We start from the raw sequence: 10,421 nt of genomic DNA on the forward strand, positions 1-10,421 counted from the left end.
TTTACGTCTCAATTTTTTATTGAATTATGACAAATTATTCTTTAGTCTTAGTCTTTAAAAAAAATATATTGGAAAAGAATAAAAGAACAAATTATATTTTAAAAATGATAAAAAAGGAAATTGTGTGAAGATGAAAACAAAACAAATTCAACTTTTCACATATATTCTGAACCATGATACTTCACTTAATTATCCAATTATAAATTTTATTTCTTAAAGTTCAAAGAATTACAAGTGAGCCATTACTATAATAGAAAAATTATTTTTTTTAGTGAAAATTATCAAAACAAGATTATTGAATAAAGATGGAACGTGAATTTTTTTGTTGACAATTTGTTTATTTACATTAAAAAATAAATAATTGGAAATTTTAGTTAAGGTCCAATTATTGATGAGTTCAAGAATATAAAAAAATAAATAACAATAATTATTATTTCTTTATATAGTTATGGTTATACTAAATTATGTATTCATTATCTTTACCTTAGTGACAATAATTAAATATATAAATTTTGATTGTATTATTTTGGCTCCCCCTAAAAAGTTAATCAAGATCTGCTACTATCGAAGGACCAGTTCTCTTTTTCAGTAAGAACCATAGTAATTAGAAGAAATAATTTTAATAATAAACAATAACAAAATTAAATATTAGAGAGAAGAAATTATAAAAGATCTGGGTTGAAAAGCATGTTGTGTATCAAGGATTTTGCATTAATAAATCAATCTAATAAATAATGTACTTGAAACTGAATCAAATCAACTCGACGATGAATCTTTTGTCAATTGGGCTAGCAAACTATTGTTTTTAATCCAAATTGGAGTGTGTTGATGTTTTTTATTCCACTATCAGCACAAATTGGATGAATAACTCACTTATATTGTGGATTAATGTCATAATTATATTGTGGTCATTGAATTCTCTTTTAATGTGTATTTTAATAAGGAATTCATGCATTTCTCTCCAAAAATCATATTTTTTGAATTTTTTGTATTTAGAGATGAAATGATGGATAGAGAGAAAAAAGGTAAAAATATAGAAGAAATAGATGAAGACAAAAATTTGAAGGAATGTAAATTGTAGTAAAGTAAATTTACCAAGGATAAAATTTGAAGGAATTTAATTGCTTTCTTACTTGGATTTCGACAAGAATTTCCTAGATAACAAAAGTCAATATTTTTTTTTTGTTTATTTTGGATTTTTGGCAAAAACGGAGATGAAATGTAATGACAATAGATGAGGTTAATAATACGAATGATTAAACTCAGAATGGTAGATGTGATGGTCGACGGAATTGCAATAAAATAGCAGGAACATAAAGTATATTGCAGAAAATAAATTATCAAGGAAAGCAAAGGAATTTGTAACATAAATCAATGAAAGTGGTGACCTAAATTGTAAAACTAACACTATGCTAGTCATTTTTCCTGTTTGAGGCGTTTCAGAATGTATGAATTATTTCACAATTTGTCACCCTTGTAAAACATAACATAAACCTATTTATATTTTCTGACCCTCTTCTGGACAATTACAAGATTTGAATTCAAATTTGAATAAATTACAAGTTACTACCCTAGAACTACCTTTAGGAGTTTTAAAGTCCACATGGCTTGAGCAGTTAAGATCCACCAAGTCTCCAATATGGTTGTTGTTTTATTCTCCTTGATTTTCTTCTTGATCTCGTTAATATCAATTTGCATTTCCCTTTGATTGGCGTTTTGGCAAAGGACGAGTGACTTTCTAAAGAGTTACATGTACGTTCTTATGGCATCTATTTCATAAATAAGTACTTGGTAAAATTTTCCTTCATTCACCTCATCTCCGTAGGATATAATCCTCTTTGGTTTACGACTAGTTAGGTCCAAAATGCATAAAACAAATTCTTGATAATGCCGTAAGGTGATTTTATCCTTCACCAACACCAACCTTGTGAAGGTTTTGTATACTAAGACTCTTTGCTTCTTAGCCTTCATAAAACTTGGCTTTCAATCGATCAAGCGACATAAGATTTGTCTTTCAGTCGATTGTGTGTACTAATTTATCTTATTAACCTTAGTCTTTATAATGACTCTCAATATCTTGAATAATTTCTTCATACTCCTCGATGTCCTCAAAATAATCGTAAGTTCTGAAATATAAATTTTATATTTTAGATGCATTCTTTAATTTCTATTTCATAATATATGTTTTGAAATACAAATTTTATATTTTGGATTATATATTATGGAACACTATCTGATGCATTCTTTAATTTCTATTTCATAATATATGTTTTGAAATACAAATTTTATATTTTGGATTATATATTATGGAACACTATCTGTAATACATATTTTTATTTCAGAATTTATAATCTAAAATACAAATTTAAATATAAATTATATATTTTAGTAACACTAATTCGCTAGACTGACAATAAATGTTCCGAATTTAATAGTTTATGTGGGCATAATTTTTTTCTTCGTTTTGACAATATTTCGTTAAGTACGTTCTCAAAATAAATTATTTTGAATGATTAAAAGTATGTGCATTCATTATGAAATAGCCAGTTAGATAAGTTATGTAGTTGAATAGGGAAGCTAGTTTTGAAACCAAGAGACGACTACAACATAATTTCATAAAGAAGTCTTTGTTGGGTTTTTAATAAATTTAAATGTGTTAACCATTATGGATAACTAACCGTTGTGAGTGGTTAATGCACTAGTCGTTGGAGTCTAGGTAGTTAATGAGTTAGCCGTTTATAACTGTTTATAGCCGTTGATAGTACAATGGTAAGGAAATGTGGGTCTATAAATATATTATGTATTGTATGAATAAACAACAAAAGGTGAATAAAGTTTTTTCACAAGATTATAGAGTTGTTGTCTAACAAAGTGGTATCAAGAGCCAGTTAGCTTGAGTGTCTGAGTGAAAAAAAGAGAGAGCTAGAGAGCTTGAGTGTTTGAAAAAAGAGTGCTAGAGACCTAAGTCTTTGAGAAAAAAGAGAGTGAAATGGTCAGTCTTACAAACAGTGTTTCCTTGCCCAAGTTGACAAAGCCTGTCAACTATGACAATTGGAGTCTCAAAATGAAGGCCCTTCTTGGATCCCAAGAAAATTGGGCGGTGGTTGAAGATGGTTTCGATGAACCAACCAACACTACAGGTTGGTCAAATGCCCACTTGAAAGTGTTGAAAGACGCACGTGTGAAGGACAAGGCAGCTTTGTACATCCTGTACCAAACTGTGGACGAGTCTAGCTTCAAGAAGATTGCAAGTGCCAAATCTTCAAAAGAAGTGTGGGATATTTTGGAGAAGGCGTATAAGGGAGATGACCGAGTGACGCAGGTGCGGCTTCAAACACTTAGAGGCAAGTTAGATAGCATGAGGATGAAAGAGACCGAAGGAGTAGCCGAGTATATTACTCGAGTCGAAACCGTGGTGAACCAACTTGCTAGAAACAGAGAGACGTTACCCGCTAGCCGAGTTGTGGAGAAGATCTTGAGGTTATTGACAAACGACTTCGAGAATGTGGTATATGCATTGGGGAGTCCAAGGACCTATCAAAGCTCACAGTTGAAGTGCTTCCAGGATCTCTTGAAGCACACGAACAACGAAAAAAGAAGAAGTGGGAGCCACTTGATCAATTACTCCAAACGAAGATGTCAATTAAAGATGAGAAAGCTCAGAACACTCAAGGTAGAGGATGATATCGAGGAGGTATAAGAAGCAGTCTTGGTGGTAGAAACCGAGGACAAGAAGAGAAAGAACAATCCGGTCAACGAAATTGGCACGGAAGAGGACGAGGTCCATGGAGAGGAGGTCAATCAAGCAACTCAAATGTTGAGTGCTTCAAGTGTGGCAAGTATGGTCATTATGCAAAGGAGTGCTACTTGGGCAAGTGTTTCAGTTGTGGTAAGTTTAGACATTTTGCCAAAGATTGTAGATCTGAAAGTAGAAAGGAAGAGACGATCAACCTCACAAAAGATGTTGAAGAAGAAGCGATATTGTTGATGATGTCGCGTAGCTTGGGAGCCAAGCATAAGCAAGTGGTGAACTCGGTAAGAAGACCAAGTAGCATGGAGAATTCAACAAGAAGGCTGAATATAGTCAATAACTCGATAAGACAATCAAGTAGTGTGGATAGCTTAGTAAGATAACCGAGTTGATTGCATAGCATGGTGAGACATGCAGATAACCCACACAGGGTGGTGGAGCATGTAGATACCCTGGACACCATGGTGGAGCATGAGGCCAACTCGGTTAACTTGGTGGAATGCCTACATAGCTCGGATAAGTTGGTGGAGCAAGTGGATTACTCAGATAGCTCAGTGGAGCACATGAAAAGCTTGAGTAACTTAAAATTTGAAGAAGAAGAGCTTCTAATCCAAAGGTTAGAGATTGCAAAAGGAGACTTGCAACAGAGTATTGAAAAGGAGGTTAGAGACAATTTAATTCTACAAGAGAAGGAAACAGGCTTTGCAAAAGCGGCGCTTGGAATTTGAAGAAGATGTTTCAAGTTTGCAAGAACAGTTACAAGTTGAGAAGGATATGAGAGTTGCACTAGAGGTGCAAGATGAGAAGTGGCGACTTGAAATGGATGAGGAGATTGAGCACAACAATACACGAGTGTGGTCTGATCTTTAAAAAGGAAGTCGGCCTATTGATAAGAACTCAGTTAACAGCAAGTCGGCCACAAAGACAAAGAATTCAATGAGTAACAAGTTAGCCAAAGAGAAGAGCAAGTTTGCCAGTAAGAATGCCAAAACTGAGAGAGCAAAGAACAAGTTAGCCACAGGAAAAGCGAAGTACAGGTCGACCATAGATAAAATGAAAGGGAAGTCAATCATGAAGGAAGCGAAGAACTTAACTATTCATGAAAGGGACAAACACAATGTGAGAAAAGTTATTGCATGTTGGAAGCTGTGATGAAGAATAAAGGAACGGAGATTGAGAATAAAAGAAGTATTTAAATTTACGGGGGAATTTTGTTGGGTTTTTAATAAACTTAAATGTGTTAACCATTATGGGTAACTAGCCGTTGTAAGAGACTAGCCGTTGTGAGTGGTTAATGCACTAGCCGTTGAAGTCTAGGTAGTTAATGAGTTAGCCGTTTATAACAGTTTATAGCCGTTGAGAGTACAATGGTAAGGAAATGTAGGTCTATAAATATATTATGTATTGTATGAATAAACAACAAAAGGTGAATAAATTTTTTTCACAAGATTATAGAATTGTTGTCTAACAAAGTGCTAACATTCTTTATCAGGAGCACAAGTTGAAGTGACATGGTTCATTTGTTCGTGGCAACATAACCACAAGACTTTCTAGTCATAAATAAGTTGCTGAGTAGAGAATGGCCATGCATGAAATCTTTGGTAGAACTATGGAGTTAACTACTTCATATTTGAAGAGCTTCTTCTGCAACGAAACTCACTTTCTGGTGCATATCTTTAATTTGACAAAATAATGAAGGCTAACTTAATCTTGTTGGTCCTTATTTCGAGTGAATGCTAACTGGCTTGTCAACATCAGACATTGAATCCGTGTTTTTCAAAACCAAACATGCAATTCGTTCCAATATTCATGTCTTAGGAACAACAGCTTCGAGGAACACAAAGATGCTGCAAAATTTATTGATTGAAATAGTAAAATATCAACACCAACAATCCCTGGTTATTTGTTTGACATGAGGAAATCGTATATTTCAACTTCAACCATAATTTTGAAATCAAATCCTAACTAATAGTAACTGATCAATCACAAGTAGTCCACACAATTTTCCTTAGAAATTCTAAATCTCTCACAACATCAAATCTATTTTGAAGCCAAAAGGCCTTCATAGCGTCCTTTAAAAAAGGCAAAAACTGGGTCTCTGGGGGGAAGAGATTCTTTGACAATTGGATGGTTCACAAATTCTTGGGTCCACCTGTAGAGATTAGGAAATTTCTCAGTTGTCAATAACTCTAACCCTGCTATTTCTTGAACCAAAGGGATCCAATATGCAACATAGACAGCAGTAATATCCACCAACCCAAGCTCCTCTCCTCCAAAGAACTTCTTCTCCTTTATCTCATTCTCAAGAAACTGCAGACCCTCATATGTTTCTGCAACATTCTTCTCACGCTCTTTCTCATCAACCGTGAAAACAGATTTCCATGAAACACCCACAATCTGATTTCATAAATCACACTATTTATTAGTCACCGTTGTATAAATCATAATAATTTAAAGCAGTTTAAATTAACTTTATGAACTCAGAGTAACTCAAATTCACAATCCCGCAAATTAACAAGTCATGAAAGGTGGTGTTTTTGGGATAAACGAGGAAGAAGAAAGAAAAGTGGAAAAGATGGATTACCTTGTCATCAATGAATTTAGACCAGAAACGAGCCAAGGCTCTCTGGTAAGGATCAGAAGGCAAGATGGGATTGTTGTTCCATGTCTCATCGATGTACTCAACAATCACAAGAGACTCTGCAAGGGGTTTGTCACCATGAACAAACACCGGAACCTTCTTGTGAACTGGGTTGTATTTCAGAAGCTGTTCACTCTTGATGCCCAAATTTTCTTCCACGTATTTGTATTCAACGCCCTTCAAATGTAGGGCTATCTTCACCCTGCAAACAAATGAGCTTCCAATAACTCCGAGAAGGGTCACCTCTTCCTGACTTGAACCCATTGCAGCACTTCAATTCAAAAGACTTGCAATAATCACTTTCAAACACTTAGCTTGATGTCATATTCCTTAGGCTTCTACGGGCTTTTATAGAACCAGGAAATTAGTTCAATACATTGGAGCTAAGCTAGCAAGAAAGTGGGAAAGAGTTGCTAACCAATTAAGTAATAGAAAAATAATGCTTGATTAATATAACCTATTTTATTTTTTTTTTATAGAATAGTTTATTATTTCGTACATTATCTTTAATAGGATAAACAATTTTTTTTTTCTTTACTTGTTTATAAGTTGGACATTTGAAGTCTTTCTCTTCCAACTTGATAGAGACTATTAGTGAAGTATATTTATAAATATTATACAAGTGCTTTCCTATGCTAATATTTCGATATAATTTGTTATATATATATATATATATATATATATATATATATATATATATATATATATATATTTGTTTTCTATATTAACTTTCATAGACCATTTACTTGTTTTTTTTTTCTGTTTATCTTACGATGTAGCAACAATATTGTAGAATTATTTTTGTATATATTCATATAAATTTTTCGAAATTAAAAGAAAAAGAGTAGTTTTTCAGTAACCCGAGAAAATAAGTGATCATAAAGTAACGTGTAGAGAGGTAAATAAATAAATAAATATGGTGCATGAGAATAATCGAGAAACCAAAGAAAAGAAAATTTGATCCCTGGTCAATGGTATAGAAGTGATGTGAGCGATTGCATCATCAGCAACACCTCAATAACAAATAAAGTACAAATCGAAATTCGTAGGAACTGGTTCACGGAATTTGGATTCTTACTGATTTTTATAAAATTTAAAAGTGGGAATTATTAAATTTTCAGTAAATGACAATAATAAATTATGGAGACCCGTAGTTGAAACTATCACACAGGTCCTTTAATATGTTTCAGTCACAATGCATTATTATTATTATGGTTTGATTCGTCGTGGACTTCGTCACAAGCGTGTGGTGGAAGTTGTCATAGTTAAGTTCGAATTGTGCAAGTACTCCTCTTTCTATGTCTACCTTCCTTCAACATTCCTGCTTAATTAATTTCTAGCTTTTTATTTTATTTTCATTTTCTTTTGTGAAATTTATTAGAAAAGAAATTTAAACAAATAACCGAAAAAGTCATGCTAGTAGTATTAAATGAAAAATCTTAATAACAAGCAGTGTTTATGTTAAGGGATCTAGCTTCTGTTAGTTTATGTTACTGTTAGTTTAGTTTTATGTTATTTGTTGCATAGGACTTACAACTCTTTATATAGGGTTCTCCTCCTCTCTCTTGTACATCACCTTTCACAGAATATTACGGTTCTCATTTCTTCTTCTCTCTCATAAGTGTTACATGGTATCTAAAGCTCGTTGATTTTCATGGCTTTCGAAACTACATCCACTCAAACATCCCGCCCTTCCCAATCACCCATGAATGCTTCCACCCCTTTGTTCCTCATCTCTTCACAACTCCAGTCTCCCTCAAGCTCACTAAAAATAATTTTTTGATATGGAAGCATCAAATTCTCGCCACCATTCAAGGTTTAGAATTCTTGCACTTTCTTGAAGGTGATAACATTCCATCTCAGTTTTCCATAGACACCGACACTGCCACCCAAACCCTTAACCCCACTTTCTACATCACCAACGTCAAGACCATCTTCTTGTAGCATGGCTACTAGCTTTTATGTCTCCCACAATGCTCAACCAAATGGTGGGCCTCACCACAACTGTCCAAATTTGGAAGAAACTGAATACATGCTACACAAGTCATTCCAGAGCCAGAGTCAAGAAGCTCAAATTGCAACTCAAAACACCCAAGCGTGAACGTGATGTTCCTACATACCTTCTTGATATAAAGAAATCAGTAAACGCCCTTTCAGCTAATGGCTCATCAATTATAGATGAAGTCATAATTTTAATCTATGTTGATGATATTTTGATCACAAGAAACAATGCCACACACATCAAATCTTTGATTTCAACTCTTCACAGTCAGTTTGCTTTGAAAGACCTTGGTTTGCTCAATTTTTTCCTTGGCATTGAAGCACACTGGTCACCCATAGGGGCTCTTCATCTATCTCAAACAAAGTATACTCAGCAGATTCTAGATAAAGCAAAAATGCTTGACGCCAAACCACAACCGTCACCAATGATTTCTTCTTTAAAACTTATTGTTGATGCTTCAACAGCCTTCTCCGATCCCACTCTGTATAGACAAATCGTCGGAGCTCTTCAATATCTTACGTTCACTAGACCTGACATCACCTTCTCTGTTAATAAGGTGTGCCAGTTTATGCATAATCCACAACTACATCATTGGCAAGCTGTGAAAAGAATTCTTCGATATATAGCAGGCACTCAGTCCCATGGCATTCGTTTTTCTCCATCCTCTTCAAAATCCTTACAGGCTTTCACTGACGCTGATTGGGGTTCCGACCCCGACAACCATAAGTCAACATCAGGTTACTGTGTTTACACTAGTGCAGATTTGACATTTTACTTCGCCTTATAGGCCTCGGTTATAGCGAAACTGAAGCCTATAAGGAGGCGGTGACATTTTTACAATTTCGTCCAACTATATTGCCTCAGGTGTGGGCAAAACCGGTGCAGTAAGAGGTTTTAAGCCTTGGTTGCAAAAGAATCGAAGCCTATAAGGCAACCCAGTAACCAAAATTTCAAAAATGCCATCATCGTCAGCACTTTTGGCATCGGGTGTTTTTGGAGCGATGTAATATGAAAAGGTTTTAGGCCTCAGTTAAAAAGGAACCGAGGCCTATAAGTCAGCCCGGTAACCCTAATTTCCAAAATGTCACCATTGCCGTCACATTTGGCTTCGAGCCTTTATTGACCGAGGCCATAAAGGGACTTTAGGCCTCAGTTATTAATTGAACCGAGGCCATATGCCCTATTTAGGTTTCCAAATTTGCAACTTCGCATTGTTCACCTTCGTCCCTGTGCAAACACTTTGCGCGTGGTGGAGGCATTCTCGTCTTCGTTTTCTCGTGTGGTGGTGTTTGGTTCATCATAGGCAGAGGAGGCGTGTTCGCGGCTCGCGGCAAAGCCGTGATTTGGTGGTCACTTTCTTCCTTTGTCTGCGGTGGTGATGGTGGCACAGTGGTGGGGTTGCCCGCTACAGTGGCTTGAAGTTCTGCTTCGAACGGCGGTGGAGGTGTTGGATCTCTGGATCTCGTAGTTCTACTAGTTCATAGTGGTTTGTCGTTGTTGCATCCAGACCGTGTAATGGTAGCACATCATGGGTCTGAGCGTCGCGGTGGGTTGCTCGTTCAGTGCTGGTGAAGGTCTAGCCGCGACAGCGTTTACCGACGATCTCGGTGGCGAGGACGAGCGTAACAGTGCTAATGGTGGTGCGAGCGAAGTACCCTATGGCTTCGGGTCATCAGAGAACCGAGGCAGAAAAGTACTCCCTATGGCTTCGGTTGACACCCGAGGCCAAAAGCCACCCTTTTCTGCTTCACCCCCAATATGCCTCTGTTCTGGAACCGGGGTAGAATATAAAAAACAATCGGGGCCAAAAGCCCTTACTACACTAGTGTTATTTCGGCAACAACATTCTTGGTCATCCAAGAAGCAAAAAGTGGTCTCCTGAAGCTCGACCGAAGCAGAATATCGAAGCCTTGCATCCACAATGATCGATATCTCATGGATACAATCCCTATTACGTGAACTTCATGTTGTTGTTCCCACTCCGATCATCCAATAATGCACTCACGAACAAAGCACTTCGAATTGGA

At 35.9% G+C, this 10,421-nt stretch overlaps 1 protein-coding gene across 1 annotated transcript; it reads right to left on the reverse strand.

Annotated features, from left to right (window-relative positions):
* Positions 1-5,579: 5,579 nt before the first annotated feature.
* LOC114183979 (putative glutathione S-transferase) lies at positions 5,580-6,780 on the reverse strand. The gene is made up of 2 exons (XM_085673001.1): positions 6,336-6,780; positions 5,580-6,148 (listed from the first exon to the last, which is right to left on the reverse strand). The coding sequence occupies exons 1-2, from the start codon at positions 6,654-6,656 to the stop codon at positions 5,792-5,794; spliced, it is 678 nt and encodes a 225-aa protein (XP_085529127.1). The 5' UTR covers positions 6,657-6,780; the 3' UTR covers positions 5,580-5,791.
* Between the last annotated feature and the right edge of the window lie 3,641 nt (positions 6,781-10,421).

Source organism: Vigna unguiculata, chromosome 5 (genome assembly GCF_037176805.1).
Source record: "Vigna unguiculata cultivar grain cowpea cultivar isolate G323 ecotype 2 chromosome 5, ASM3717680v1, whole genome shotgun sequence".
NCBI lineage: Eukaryota > Viridiplantae > Streptophyta > Magnoliopsida > Fabales > Fabaceae > Vigna > Vigna unguiculata.

Bases quoted from the DNA above. Each gene is read 5' to 3' on its own strand.
- LOC114183979 (XM_085673001.1), bottom strand. From the start codon at position 6,656: ATGGGTTCAAGTCAGGAAGAGGTGACCCTTCTCGGAGTTATTGGAAGC. The intron at 6,149-6,335 runs GTAATCCATCTT...TTATGAAATCAG, and splicing joins CTAAATTCATTGATGACAAG to ATTGTGGGTGTTTCATGGAA.